The 16,334-nt window shown below is 32.6% G+C and overlaps 1 protein-coding gene and 1 non-coding gene across 2 annotated transcripts; both read left to right on the plus strand.

The window, feature by feature from the left end:
- Positions 1-3,623: 3,623 nt before the first annotated feature.
- Positions 3,624-3,695, plus strand: TRNAH-GUG. The gene has a single exon. It is a non-coding gene; the product is annotated as a tRNA-His (tRNA).
- Positions 3,696-7,161: 3,466 nt separating this feature from the next.
- LOC112502767 (probable 2,3-bisphosphoglycerate-independent phosphoglycerate mutase) lies at positions 7,162-12,936 on the plus strand. The gene is made up of 6 exons (XM_025106775.1): positions 7,162-7,312; positions 7,693-8,034; positions 10,238-10,383; positions 10,678-10,954; positions 11,883-12,155; positions 12,377-12,936. The coding sequence occupies exons 2-6, from the start codon at positions 7,726-7,728 to the stop codon at positions 12,851-12,853; spliced, it is 1,482 nt and encodes a 493-aa protein (XP_024962543.1). The 5' UTR covers positions 7,162-7,312; positions 7,693-7,725; the 3' UTR covers positions 12,854-12,936.
- The last annotated feature ends 3,398 nt before the right edge of the window (positions 12,937-16,334 follow it).

The following is a 16,334-nucleotide window of genomic DNA, read 5'->3' on the forward strand; positions in this document are numbered from 1 at the left end:
AGATTACGAAAGGGAACAATTTTGTGGGGCTTGCGGGTTATCAAACCATATCTTTTGTCCTTTTCCATGTAACTTTCGGTGGCTCTAGCCTTTGAGTCAGGTAGGCATGACAATGAGGCGGGGATGGGGCGCGTTTTGTAATCCCCGGTCCCGGTTCCGGCGGGTACAAGGATTAACATCTGTCATCAGTCAAACCCCATGAAAAATATCCGTTAGTTTGAGTCTATCGAAGATCCCCGGTCCCAACCCCAGTTTGAGTAGCAGGCCCCGGCCCCGGTTTGAGTCTACCGATGGTCCCCGGCCTCGGGACCCATTTTAGCGGGGAATCCTCGTGTCATTCGGGTTAGGTGAACCGGCAGCTGGGTTTCCCACCGGGTTGGGGCAAATCACCATCCTTAAAGTCACGTCTCCATCTTTTAAGTTTGTTGTTTGTTGCTTTTGGTTTTTTTGTGGTTGCCTACATTTTTGTGTGTGTTTTTACTTTTGTGCTCCTCTATTGGTTCTGCATCTCGCAAATATGTTTGGAGGGTCTTGGTTTTGTTTTGTTTCAGTATTACATTGTCTTTAAAAAATCAATGTTTATTCTAGCCCGATTCTTGATATAAAAAAACTTTCCAAACTTTATATAAAAATGTCTTCTTGTTGTCTTTATCAACAAAATATAAACTCATACGATGAAATGATCTTCTTGTTACGACCAACTAATACAAAATGATTTGATATCATAAAAATAATATAATTTGATTTGATGTCATAAAAAACTAGTATTCACCAACCAATAATTTAATTATACAAAAAACTAAAAAACTATATTCGATTATTATTATTATAAAGATATTTGTTTCAATAATTTATTTTTTTGTAAATTCTGAATTATAAACATATAAGTTGTTATAATTTATTTTAATTGAATTACGCGTTATTCATTGTTAAATATATTTCAAATTAAAAATCGTAATTTCACCTGTTTTTCATCCAATAAAAAATAAATAAACATGACATCCTTTGATAAATAAAATATTCATACGATTATTGTCTTTTATGTTATGACAGTTTTTTTTACGTATTTTCATTTATCAAAAAAGATAATTAATTTAAATTACATAAATGATTTTTTGAGTTGTTTTTAATATAAAAAAAACATGTTCTCATATTTTCAATAGTTTTTAAATTTCATTAAAATCATGCAAAATTGTTTAATTAATATGATAATAATATTAAAATGACGCAAACAATAATTATTTAGTAGTTTGTCAATAATTATTTTCGTGCATTTTAGGTTCGGTGCACTTCTGCTCATAGTGGGTGGGTCTTCAACCAAACACTACAAGCCAAAACGAATACAATACCATTATATTGTTTTATATAAATATATATTTTTATATTACGATACAAATTCAAACAAGATTCATATAAAACGTTAATTAAAACGAATTAATATGTACTTGTTAATTTGAATTTCCTTTTTTACTAACTTGGAGATCTAATCAACTATGCGAACCGATCAATTTCAGAATGACCATCTGCTTTGTGAGTAACTCGGAGTCACCGTATTTAAACCTCCGTGGCCACAAGGGGATTTTTATTCCTCTTTGGTTATAGATCACTTCAAATTTTTGTTAAACAAAGTTTTGCATTACTAAAAAATAGAATTATATTATGTTCTTTTGATCATAGTATTTGACATTCATTGCATCAAAAACATTCTACCTTTTCCAATACAAAGTTTCCAAAACAGACTTACAAAAACAAAATCCAATTTATTTCAATTTAGGGGTCGTTTAGTCAACATTTATCTAGCAAGCACCTACTGGGTTATTTACTTTACTGGATTAACATGACAAAGATCAAGAACTTTAACCTATAAAAACGATGACAATAACCAAGAGTCTTACCAGGTAAAAACAATAACAAAAATCGAGAATCTTACTCAGTAAGTGTGGATGATGAATCTTATATGGTCAGCGCTTGTTGGAAAAATTATTGCATACGATCCGTTTAATAAACTATAATTCACACGGTAAATAGAAGTTAAAATATACTCTTATCGATAAGTGCTTAGCAAGAAAGTAATAATTAAAACCATAAAGGGTGGTGCTTGATTGGTTTGAACTTGACTCCAAAGATAAAAAAATATTAGGAGATCCTAGGTTCAAATCCAAGAAGAAATAATAATCCTCTTGTGGCCACGGAGGTTCAAATGCGGTGATTCCGGGCTATTTGCAAAGTATGTGGTCGTCTTAAGATTAGTCGACTTGCATAGCGGGTTGAATATCCATGTTAATTAAAAAAAAATAGATGAAGTTATATTAATAAAAACAATAAAAGCAAAGGGTAAAGACGCCGACGCAGTTTGCCTTGGTTAATGGACCGTAATCAGAGCATTAAACCAAACCATGGGCATCAATTGCAAAATCAGTCCTTTAATTATTTGTTAATTATGTAAGCTTTAGTGATTGATAAATTTATTTTAAGCGTTAATTACGGATTTGATAAATTACGGATATGGTCCTCATGGTTATCATTTGTTTTCTTATGACTAAAGTCCCTCTCATTTACGATCGTTAGAAAAATATGTTAATCCAGTTAACTTATGGATACAGTCCTCGTGGTTGTCATTTTTGAGATTAACGACGCTAGTCGGAATTTTCAACATACCATAAGAACTAAATTCGTAATTCACTTTTATTTTAATGTTGTTGTTCTTCAAAGTAAATGCTTATTTTGTTCGCTTAAAAAATGTAAATTTTGATTTGGTAAATAATTTAATATGAGTTTCTGATAAATAAAATAACAAGTAGTGATATAAATTACAAACAAACAAATCGAGATTGGATCCATATTTTTCAAAATCATGTCGTAAACTTTTTAGACGTAAGAATGTAAAAGATTGTGGTCGGTTTTTCTTTAGGGTCGGTCATCAACAAATGTCATAGGTTGTCGTACGTTTATCTGATGGGTGTTTGTGAATGACGACGACAATAGTGATTGTGATACGAGCCGACTAAGGAATAAGGGCCTGTCCTATATCATGTGCAGAGGAAATCCCGTTCTTTTTCTTTTCACAGGATTGTATGTGGACAAATACATTAAGGAGTTGGTTACCAAATGTCTATCCTGTAAGCATTTACCAAGACACTTTCGCTTATCGGTTGAACATGACAATAATTGTTAATATTATCCGATAAGAGCAATAATAATAACCGATAATTATACACGGTAAGTGAATGTGATGACTGTTATCCGGTTAGCGTTTACCAGATAAATTATTGCATACGAGTGCCGTTTTGATGGACTAGAATTTTATCAGTGAGGTATATGAAAGTGTTGATTCGTAAATAGCCTGTAAAAAATACCAAAGATGTTGATGAATGTTTTTTTTGTCATTACAATACGTTGAATCACGAATCGTTTAAAAACGTAAGAAAAGTAATTTGAATTCGAAAATAATTTGTTGCATCCTTCATTGCGTCTGAATAAAATATTGTTAGATTTAACGACTTTTTCTACGATAATGGATTTAAATATTTAATAAAATAGATTTGCAAATTTGAGTTGACTCGTCAACGATTGATTAATATTAAATCAAATATATTACATAAATTCCTGTTAAATAACATCCTGTGGCTGTAGTTTAGTGGTAAGAATTCCACGTTGTGGCCGTGGAGACCTGGGCTCGAATCCCAGCAGCCACAAAAACTTCTTTTTCCTTTTTAATAAATAATTAAATATTTATATTATTTTAGAATGAAAACTTCTTTTTTCATTTTTAATTAATTATTTATATTATTTTAGAGTGAAACATTATTGATCCCTATGCTTTACCTGTTTTTTAATTTTGGCCTAGAAAATTCATTATTCATATAAGTGGTGTTTACTTTGCGTTTTGTTAACTCCATCTCCAAAAAGTTTTTTTTTAAATATATAATATTTATATACGGTAAATGCAACAAAACTCACACACCCTTCTCATATTTGGTAAGGTTTGAACCTCTGACCTCCTACGAGGTCAAGGACTACGATACCACTATATATTTTCCCATTTATTATATATAAAGGTTAAATTATGTGAGGATCAAAAAAGATTAACAATCTTGAGAACTAATCAAATTCATATACTAGATTAAACCAGATGTCATTAAAAGAATAAGTCTATTTGATATAAAATGGTAACACAAGGGTATTTTTGTCAAATTAGAAAAAAATCGAAAGGCATGTTAGAGTTTTTAAACCCAGTAAATGGGCTTCATCTCACCTGTTGCCTCCTCTCTGTCGCCTCCTATCATCTGCTCCTCCTCCTTCTCGGCGTCGCCTCCTGTCACTAGGAATCATCGATTTTTGCATGTCATTTAGTTGGAAGAAGATTAGGTGCATGAGGTTTTCGCAATTCGTGGCCGATCATCTTCGGTATCGTCGAAACACGGTGGTTCTCTTGTTGTGGAAACCGGTTTTCCCAACTTCTCTTGTTGATCTTTACGTCGGGAATCACGATCAGTTTCGTAAATCTTCAACGAAAAACAAAGGGGGTGACTTAGAGTGGCCGTAACATGGAAATTGACAATTTGAGTATAATTGTCGTAGAAAAGAGCGTTGAAACGACAAAGTTGAATAAGGTAGTTGCGGTTGCGTTGAAGGTGTTGTTTGTTATGGTTTTGATCTTAGGGACAAAGAGGTTTAAGTTTGGGATTTCAATATTAGTGGTTTTGTATCGTTGATCCAAGGTCAAAATCGAAACAATATTGGTGGGTAGTGTTATGAAACAGAGGCATAGGGCCTGGTGTGATCGTAGAATATGGTGATTTGAAGGCTTTAATAGATGGCAATTCTATAGATGCTGTTAGTTTTGCAATCAGAAAATTGTGTTTGGATTTCATAAGGTGAAATAACATATTTACAAAAATTGTAATTTATTTTAGGGGGTTAAATAGCATGGTGAGTATGTGTTTCATTTGGTGAATATGTTAAATTTCTGTTCATAATTGTCACATGTGTTCATATGGGTGTATACATGTCAATTTGTGTTCATAATTAGCAAGACATTCGCTTTGATTATTTACTTCACTTCCCGATCTCGAACTCCGACTGTCACCCTAAACAATTTTAACATTTTCAATGTTGTCGTGTTGTTTTCCAATGTCTTTATCCATAATTGCTTGAACGATAACAAACACTTTACTAGCGGATCTCCTCCACCAATCACAAATTTATAAGTATTAAAAATGGAAAATCAATATTAAAAAAAAAATCACAAGACCAATATTAAAAATGTAAAAATCATGAGATTTTATGGATCACGTAACTCCCAATTAATTATACAGGAGTTACAAAAAAATTATCCATATACCCTTAATATTAAATTATTAGATATAGTAGAACCTAATACTAAGATGGATTGTGATTGGTTAAAAAAGTTCATAAAGTTAACACAATAATTTAAGTTAACATTTAAACTAAATGCTCTCTCTATGTATGTGTGTATGTATGTATGTATGTATATATGTGTGTGTATATATATATATAGGGTATATTTCTTTTACAACCTTGTGTATTTGTACAACACTTGCAACCCAATTAATTGAGATATTTATAGAAATGATAAAAGTTCATTTATTATGATTTGAATATTTATGGAATATAAATAGAGTTCATTAATTATGATTAATACTTTATATTAGGAAACAATCAAAACTTCTATGAAATCACATATTCATCAAATGAAATGGACGGTTGAGATTGGGTTGTATTGGTTGCACAAATGTCAAAGGTTGTATAATAACCAACCTATATATATATATATATATATATATATATACTTGGGATCATGTGAGACCAATGGTTTTTCGTGAGACCCGGAAGACCAATTCTCAACCCAGTCTACAATCTGACAATCTAAACATTCATAAATGCCACGAGATTTATCAATAATCACAAAATTGTCACCGTGCAATTTAGACCGTTAGATCATTAACTTATAAAGTTGATTAATGAACATAAAGTCTTACGGGTCTCACGAAAAACTCTTGTTCTCACGTGAACCCAACCCTATATATACATATATAGGGGTCCAATTAAGAGAAAACTCGATTGTTTGTGATAACTGTGAGATATAATCTCAACCACACATTATTAATAATCAATGGTTATTATTAAACATATTAATTTTGGTAATTATTTATTAATTTTCAAATAATTTAAATTTACTGATAATATATAATATAATGTTAAAATATAATAAATGGGCAAAAAGAAAAAAAAAAGGTAAAAAGAAGAAAATGCTTTTACATGAGAGGCACACTATTGATTTAATAGAAATTCCTCTAACAATATTAACTTAGGTGGTGGATTTTGCGGTTTGGACTTTGGAACACTAATTAAAAACCACCTGTGTAATAAACGAAACAAAAACTAACAATGTAATTCACTATTAAATTTATAATTATTTTATAGTTTTTCTAATTTAAATGTTTAAATACAAATATTTATTATTAACATTATTTATAGTTTTAGATCCTTTCTATTAGATTACTACAATTTTGAGAAAACAATCCCTACAATTTATTGTGATTTTTTCTTACTATTCATTGGGACTCCGACTTCTGAGATTAGTCGAAGAATGTACAAATTGTTCCGGACATAATGGATTAAAAAATAAGTAAAACAAGTAATTATAGAAGAGTTGGGAGAAATTATGATAAAAAAGAAAGTTGTGTTGAGAAGTATAAGGAAATGTTTGGGATTGCTTATCTAAAATAATTTATGTTTTTTTATAAAAGTTTTTATCAATTTATTATAAGTTAGAATAGTTTAACTTCTTCAAAAACATTTTATTATTGATTTAACACCGTATAAACTGCTTATTCAAACGCTTAAAAAATAATTTTTTTTTTACTGATTTCACATCAATATAAATCAATAAATCGGTTTTACAAACAATCCAAACACCAGTGAAAATGTTCACTTTCACCAAAGATAGATTAAAAGCTAGGATTCAGATCGCCGTAACTTCAATCTTCTCCATTATACAAAAGATGCCACTGGTGATTTCTGCATAAACAGATGGCAAGAAAATATATTTGAGATTGAGAACGTGTCATCGCATAATCTTAAAAAGAAGCAGCAACGTTTTTTCCTTCTCTCTGCTTCTGAATCAAGCGAACACAGTGGAAAGGTTGTGAATTCGTGTGTGACGTGAGGGTAGATGCTCCATTATCGAAACCGCAATCAAGTACCGAAAGATTCACCAAATAGCAAATCTTTTTCAACACCCTGTTCCCAAAATTTCCTCTAATTTCAAAATCCTTCACTGAATCAGGTCAGTCTGTTTCAAATCTTGTTTATATTATCAATTCCTGCTTTCTTAATTGTATGAACCCACAAGTGATGCAATTGTTTCCCTTAATGATGGGTTTTGCGTAACATGTTTCGAGATTCTTTATTCTTTCTGTTGATTGATTCCAATCTCCATTCATGATCGCAACAGACTGTCTAGGGTTTATTAATTTAGTTTCACTTCCGATTTGTTCTTATATTCTATGATCAATTGATTATGAACCCTAGGTCAAATACATTTGAATTTTAGGCTTTTAGCATGTTCATACACTATCCAAAACATTTAAAAAATTTTGAATTTTGGAAGGGTATTCACTGTGTTTCTTATTGTTATGGCATGATCTTGATGATGGATCCTCAAAGTTGTTGGATTCTTAAAAGGGTATAAGAAGAAGTATGGTTAATTCGGAAAAGCCACGTAGGAGAGTTGCATTTGTCCTAATTGATGGACTGGGAGATGTTTCTATTCCAAGATTTGGGTACAAAACTCCTCTTGAAGCTGCAAAAGTGCCAAACTTGGATGCCATTGCTTCAGCTGGAGTTAATGGTCTTATGGACCCAGTGGAAGTAGGCTTGGGCTGCGGAAGTGACACTGCTCACCTTTCGCTATTGGGTTATGATCCTCGGGTGTATTACCGTGGCCGAGGCGCGTTTGAATCAATGGGTGCTGGATTGGCCATGGCACCAGGGGATATTGCTTTTAAGGTATGTATAATGGCTTACTCTTCTTTGAAATACCAATGTTGTGAATATGTTTGATATATTGTAAATATAAATGATGATTGCTCGCAAAAGTCGAGTTTCAATTGATCAACAGTCCTTTCACTCTAGTATGTGAAAATTTTAGGTTTGTTTAGTTTTTGGGCAAATTCCATAATAATGGAACCACTTTTGCTTTTGTTCCTATTGAGGAACCGACTTTCAAAACCTCAACTATGAGTAACAACATTCAACACTTCTCATTTGTGGGACTTGGTGACCAAATTTATGTTTCCAAAATAGGAATGAAAACAAAGTTGGTACCATTTTGTTTCCCAAAATGAGAAATTTTGAAAGTTGGTTGCACAAAATGGAGAGCTCTTTGCAGTTGCTTTGCTTTGCAATTCAATCAACAAAAAAGAAATGTTTAGCACCACCCATTAACTTTTTCCTTCACATGAGTTCCTGATATCTATTGGGTAGGTGACCCATTTTGTGCACATCTTAAAATGAGTATCTATATGCTCAAGACTGCATATGTTGGACACTTCTCAAGTACAATGTAATGGCATAAATCAAACCGATCAGTACCCAGAAGGGTCTTGAGGGGTAGAATGTATGCAGACCTTACTTCTATCCCAAGAGGTAAAGAACTAAAGATGATGTTTCCATGGAGACCCTGACTTGAGAAGAGTTTTTGGAGTAAAGTTTTTGAAGACCCAAATAGCTTGTGAAGATAAGGATTTGACGGTTTTGAAAAGTTACATGAGTGGTTGAGATAATTGTGGTATATTACCAAGAGTTTTGTAAAAGTAGGACAGGTAAGTAAGGTAGGAAATAAGAAAAAAGTTGAAACAACTAAGCACATTGAAAGCATGGGAGAGCATAGATGCTACTGAGGGTCATGGACATAATATAGAAAATTGGCTTATGGATTGAGAATAACAAAACAAAATACACATGGCAGAAATCCTGTTTAATTGAATATCACATAGACATAATAGAACTACTTTAATTCGATTAACGTAGATGCCTATTTGCCACTCATGTTGATGGTAATTAGGGTCTTCCTTAGTGCTTAGATCTGATTAGAATGGTTTTTTTTCTTAATTCTTTACCATTGCTTCACCCACATACGACCAAGACCGATACATTCAGCACCAGTCAATAGAAGGGAGGAATAACAGATAACCTTAAGTAGATGTAAGGGCAAAATAACGGATAACTAGGAAGGAATAACTAATAACCTTAAGTAGATGAAAGGGCGAAATAACGGATAACCTTAAGCAGATGAAAGGGAGGAATAATGGATAACCTTAAGCACAATGTGATAGCATAAATATTGTGTTTCATAGTTATTGTGTGTGCAAGACTGTTTTGCCACTGATTTTATTTGAGATAACGCAAACATGTAGGTTGAAACTCCTATGTTTTTTTGGTTTGTCTGATGCATACACTAAACCTTAATTTGTAATTTCAGATCTCCATGAGTAAAAGTTACCACATCTATGCTCATTTTTGTAATATTTGTAATCAATTATACTTGGAAAAAAGGAATTGTCTTTTTCTTTCAATATACTTTCTCTGTGCCATGAATATTGCAAGGTTTGACTGGACACATGGGTCGAGGAAAGTGTTTTACTGTTAGTTAAATATCCTAAATACCCTCTAATGATGATAAAATTGGGGGATTCTATGGATCCAAATCAAGATCACAGATCTTTTATATTGATGACAATGGGTAAAATGAAGTATCTTAACTTAAAAAAAAAAAAAAGATTGAAACTTTATGAGATGAGACATCCCAAAATGGAAGCACCTGCAATTTTCATAGGATGGAGGAAGTAGAAATTACTGTATACATATTTGAATCTTGCAATAACACATCTTATTCTTTATTCTTCTAAATATACAATATGTTCTTAATGGTTGTTGAAATCAATTGTTTCATCCCCTCTATTACGTTACTTAACAAAAGTCTGAGATTTGGCATGTTTGTGAGGACTAATGGTGAAAAAGATGATTATAAGAAGAATCATCAAGAAATCTTGTTCTTTTGTGTTCTTACACCACAGTGAACAGTTCCATATCTAGTGTCAACATATGTTCTATTTTGTGTGGATGTCAAATAGAATCCACCAACTTTTATTTTTTATTTGTTTCTTGATTGCGGTTGATGCTGATTTTCGTTTCTATGACAATCCATCAGTCAAACTTTGCAACCCTGGATGAGAAAACAGGAGTAGTCACCAGCAGAAGGGCAGATAGACACTTTGAAGAAGAGGGCCCCATCTTGTGTGCAGCACTGGATAAAATGAAGCTGCCATCTTTTCCCGAGTATGAAGTCAGAGTCAGGTGTGCATATCCTCTTAACTGAACTTTCTTTGCTTTACAATGTGGATAACTACCGAAACTGTAACATGGTTTCAGACTTGATGACAAAGTTTAACTATCAAAGAAATACAAATTACAAGACTTGTGGATCTAAATCAATAGCCATAAGTTTATTCATAATGATATTAATGGGCAAGTTAAAAATGTTGAAGCTTTCAAAAAATAGGAACTGTATTTTTGGTTGCAAATGACTCGTTAGTGTTAATAATGATGTTGATGTATATGGTTCTTATGCTTCTTTTAGATTTTTTTCAGGTATGCAACGGAGCACAGATGTGGGGTGGTTGTGAAAGGACCCAAACTAAGTGGAAATATATCAGGAACTGATCCATTGAAGGATAACCGGTTACTTTTAGAAGCACAAGCTCTTGATGATACAGAAGAGGCAAAGCATACCGCCATCGTTGTCAATGAATTATCCAAGGAAATTTCTAAAATCTTGGTGGCTCATCCCCTGAATGAGAAACGTGCTGCTGAAGGAAAGAACATTGCCAACATTGTACTTTTACGAGGCTGTGGTATTAGGATTGAGGTATGATCTATCATCTTCTTTCTTTTAATGTATATAATATATATATATATATATATAATTAGTTTATAAGGACCGCCATTGAATAGGATGGTGATTTTACCCCGACCCGAACGGGGACGGGGATTCCCGCTAAAACGGGTCCCGGGGACGGGGATCCCCGGTAGACTCAAACCGGGGACGGGGAATGTTACTCAAAACGGGGTCGGGGCCGGGGATCCCCGGTATAATCAAACTAAAGCATACTTTTGACCGGGGATTGACTGGGGTTTACCGGGTTTTGACCGGGGACGAGATGATAATCCCCGTACCCGCCGGGGACCGGGGCCGGGGCCGGGGGACGGTATTACAAACCGGAACCGGGGCCGGGGCCGGGGATTACAAAACCCGCCCCATCCCCGCCCCGTTGCCATGCGTCAATAACCATTCATCAACGGATGCTGCTTCCCATACATATAGGGTCAGTTTCAAATACATATAGGGTCAGTTTCAAGAGAAAACCGCAAAAAATGAAAAACTGAGGAACACCCTGGTAACCTGGTAACCGTTCATCTTTACGCTATGCACATGTGAATACAAGTAATTTGTAAGCAATTTGTCCAGGTATCAAAGAAACAACTTCAATTACTTGTATGCACATGTGCATACCGTCAAGATGAACAGTTGCAATGGTGCTCCTCAATTTTTTTTTTGGGGGGGGGGGGAGGGGGTTTCCCTGAACCTCCCTATCCCTCCCTCTCTATATATGTGTGTATATATATATGGCAAATACACAAACTGCCTCACTATTATAGTGAGGTTTGAATCCTTGACCTTCAGGGAGGCTTGGATTTACTAGTAACCCGAATATGTATGGTATAATATCATCTTTATGCAATCTCTGCATGAAACAAACAAGAAGAAGTCTTCACAGAGATGTAACTTTTTACAGGTTCCTTCATTTGAGAAGAACCATGGACTACGGCCATGCATGGTGGCTCCTACGAAAATCATAGCTGGGCTTGGCTTATCCCTTGGTATAGACATTCTAGAAGCTCCAGGAGCCACAGGAGATTATCGGACCTTATTGACATCTAAAGCAACTGCAATAGCAAAGGCATTATCGGCTCCTATGCAGCCTTGCCCCAATGTTTTCGTACCAGGAGAAGATGAACATAAACCTGGTCTTTCTGATGGTTATGATTTCGGATTTCTTCACATAAAGGTGTTCAACTTTTCTTTTCTTTTCTTTTCCATTCTTAACTTGTTTCAATGTTTTATGGGTATTTGACAAATTGAATAAAGATCCTTTCTTGTCTATATGAACAAGGTTAAGAGCTTAAGACTTCATTCATTTACACAATTTTCTTCGGTTGTGGCCCCATCTTCATTTCTAATAAATGGAAACCAAATAAAAAGGTTAAATTCTTGATTGATAAATTGCAGGCAATAGATGATGCAGGTCACGATAAAGCAAGCGTTTTTAAAGTCAAAGGGTTGGAAGCCGTTGACAAAGCCATAGGGCAGCTTGCGAGGCTTCTTTGGGAGGCAGAATCGACAGGCCGGTTCCAGTTTTCCCTTTGTGTCACGGGAGACCACTCAACTCCTGTTGAATATGGAGATCACAGCTTTGAACCTGTTCCATTTACGTTGTGTCGATTGAAAGACTATGTGGGCGCAGTTGGCGGAGAGTCGGTGGTTAAACAAACTTGTCTTGATGCATTTCCTCTACCGATCATCAAAGCCGGTGAAGACTTATCATCAGCTGATGTGGTGGCAGAAGAAAAGGAAACAAGTCAAGCCTTTTCCGGCGATTCAGTTTGGAAGTTAAATGAAATAGTGGCGGCAAGGGGTTGTCTTGGGCGGTTTCCTGGCGGTCAGATGATGGGAATTATAAAGAAATTTCTTGAACTTGAGTTATGAGTGTGGTCAGTAATGGAGGTTAACGAATAACAGTTGTAAGATGATTAAAATGATGTTGAAATAATGCTTATTTCCTGTTTTCTGACTGGGTGATGCGTACTTGATGGTTAAAGTGATAAGGGTATAGATCGTTTACGGTTAGAACCAGGGCCGGATACAACCGGTTAGGACCAATCTACATGGGTTGGGACCAGGCCCGGATATAACTGGTGAGGACCAATCTTTATGGTTGGAAGTTGGAACCTAGAAAGGTTATATTTGAATTTCCATATATGTCTTGTTTATAGGAATCAGATACGGTTGTTTTTTTTTTTTTTTTTAATTAACCTAGATATCCAACCCGTTATGTGAGCCGACTAATCCCAGGACGACCACCTGTTTTGCAAATAGCCCGGAGTCACCGTATTTGAATCTATGTGGCCACAAGGGAATTTTTATTCCTCATTAGATTTGAACCTGGACCTCTTGGTATTTTTGACCTTTGGAGCCAAGCTCAAACCAATTAGACACTACTCTTGTGGTTGAATCAGATACACTTTAGACGTGACCATTTGAAAAATGATTATAGCTGATGGGAATTGCATTCGAAATCGAGGCCTCACGTCATACTTGATACGAATTTAGTGTATTCATCAAACCTACAAAAGAAGAAGAAAAACTTATGGATCGTATTAATTTCTAACGGATTTTTAAAATAAAATTTTGAATTTTTTTCTCTAACATTATATTATAAATTTTTTCTTTAAAATGAAAAAAAAAGTATGAAATTTTTAAAATTTAAAGAACTCACAAAAATGAGTATAAGGATTTTCTTTTATTATAAGTTCTTGAAATTAAATATTTATGAGAGAGATAATATTTTATTATATGTATAAAATATTTTAATATTATAATCTTTAAAAATTAGAATGAAGTAGCTCTTGGAGATGATTGTAAATTTATTTTTGAAAATTTTGAATTTTGAGTTTTTAAAAAAAATCTCTAATAAATTCTCTAAAATGGAGATTTTAGGGATTTTGAACATGTTTTTTGTTCCAACAGATTTCCCAAAATGAAAAATATAAAAGAAAGAGTATAAATTTCTCCAAATTCAGATAACTCCTAAACGATAACAACGAGGAAATTATAAAACTTTAAAATTAAATACTTAGAGGTATAATATTATATTAGACGAATGATATATTTTAATAATATAGTTCATATTATAATCTTCCAAATAAATTTTTAGTTGAATTTATTTTTGTTTTAAAAACTTCAAAAAAAAATTATATTTTAATGAAATTTTGGATATCTTGTTAAAGATACACTACAGGGTCGATTAAATATACAATTATTTTAAATTTTCGCACTTATTTATCATTTTTTATATTTTAATGTACGATTGTGACTTTAATACAATTACACGAATATAACAACACTCTTTTAACACGTATTTTAATCTAAAGTTGATATAAGTAGTTGCACAATCCCGTTCTTGATAATTTTATAGGCTCTGGACGAACGTAATAACAAAGCCCACTGCAAAAAACAAGGTTTTTAGCAACGACTTTGTCGTCGCTAAAAGTCTATTTATCATCAGAAAATAGTATATAACAACAATATGTCGTTATAACTTGTGGCAGAAACATGTCATAACTAAAAGGTGCATCATCAAAGCTTACTTTTCTTGTAATGACCCTCGATAAGTACGAAAAAATTCAATAAATGTTTTTCATCAGTATAAATTAAGTACAAGAAATGCTAATAATTTACTGAGAAAATAAATCTTATTTATCTTTATAATAGATATATAAGAGATTACTTGAATTTATGTACTTCTTATTAGGTAATTTGAAACCAAAAATATAGAAACTATGATTGATAAATTTTTATAAAAAATAAGATTTTTTTAGTTAATAACAAGAAATATGTATCATTTTGATACAAAAAGAGAATTCGTATGAATGAAGTAATTGTGAGAGTCAATGAAGAATCAATAATAAAGAAGATTATCAAGATTTTCTGGACAAGTAGACAAATGAAGATCAATAAGAATATGAAAGAAAAGATGATCCATTGAGATCCAATAAAAATAAATAATAAATGAAACATATAATATGCAAGCTTAATAAATGATTGTTTGAGCACTAAAATAGAATCTTCTGGTGTTATGGAATCCCAATGAAATATACATAAGTCAAACAATTGATGAAAATATTTAAATTATATTTCCTTCTTTTTTTTGCTCAACTAAAATAAGATGTTAAGATTAAAATTTTATGGAACATGACGTATATAAGAGACATTACTAAATACATTTAGTAAATTTTTTTATTGATTAATCACAAAATTATGAAAATACGTCATAAATTATAAGAACAATAAATTGATTGTCAAACAATAGTAAAATATTTTATGTAGAAACAAAAATAGATAGTAATAGCCACCAAAACAAATAATTAGAACAACATAACCAAATAGCAATAGTCAATAGAAATATAAATTAATACAAATATCTAACAAAAACATATAGCAATAGCAAGCACATGATCTTAACGTTGAATTGTTGAAACACAAAATTAAATAGTCGGACATATAGAGATAACAATAATCAATATAATCGGACCTTATTGGAGATAAAAAAAAAATATTAGAGATGCAATCAACAATAACATATAATGAATGATCAATTAATTTTTTTTAAATTTATTCTCCAATGTAATTAGTTGATATATTTTTTGGAACTTATTATCTACTAAATTCTTTTCGCCTCTTATTATATGCTACAAGTTTTTGGGTTTCTTTAACTTATTAAATTCTTTTAGACTATTATTGTAATTTAAGAAAAAAATTTGGATCCCTGATATTTTTGGGCCTTAGACATACGCCTGTGCCGCCCCCTTTGGACGGCCCTGGTTGCATATATAGTCGTATATGCACAAGTCATATTAATTTGATTGGTGATTGTTATAAAATCAAATGACTTAGTTTTTGAAACAGTTTGAGAGGAGCTGAGGAGAGGAGGTGCACAAATTGTTTCAAGGTGTCAAATGTGGTGGGTCAAATTTGTTAAAACAAAGTTGAAAGACGAAAACTGTTGAAAATAACAAACAGTTTAATGTTGTTGGAATGTTGCAACATAGAAATAATATGATTTCAAGTTTAAGGATTTTTTACTCTAATACTGCAAAAACAAGCTAATCACTCAATTTAGCTCCAAATATAATAAATAAAAGTAATAAATATGACTTAAAATAAAATAAAATAAACTATCTAATAAATAAAGAAATGAAAACTTTATGCAGTCAACCACCTTAACACTCCACTTATAGTCATATTAATTTGATTGGTAGATTGTTATGATATGATTGAATTTTTGGAACGCGTTTTCTAACCCCACCCCCTCCTATTTCTTTTCCCCTATATTTTCTATAACCCCACCTATATAATACAATAAAATAATTAAAAATTTATTTATTTTATTTTTCAATTTTAATCCTTT

The sequence above is a fragment of the Cynara cardunculus genome, assembly GCF_001531365.2.
Source record: "Cynara cardunculus var. scolymus isolate 2C chromosome LG 1, CcrdV1, whole genome shotgun sequence".
NCBI classification, from domain to species: domain Eukaryota; kingdom Viridiplantae; phylum Streptophyta; class Magnoliopsida; order Asterales; family Asteraceae; genus Cynara; species Cynara cardunculus.

Bases quoted from the DNA above. Each gene is read 5' to 3' on its own strand.
- LOC112502767 (XM_025106775.1), top strand. From the start codon at position 7,726: ATGGTTAATTCGGAAAAGCCACGTAGGAGAGTTGCATTTGTCCTAATT. The intron at 8,035-10,237 runs GTATGTATAATG...ACAATCCATCAG, and splicing joins CAGGGGATATTGCTTTTAAG to TCAAACTTTGCAACCCTGGA. The intron at 12,156-12,376 runs GTGTTCAACTTT...GATAAATTGCAG, and splicing joins TCGGATTTCTTCACATAAAG to GCAATAGATGATGCAGGTCA.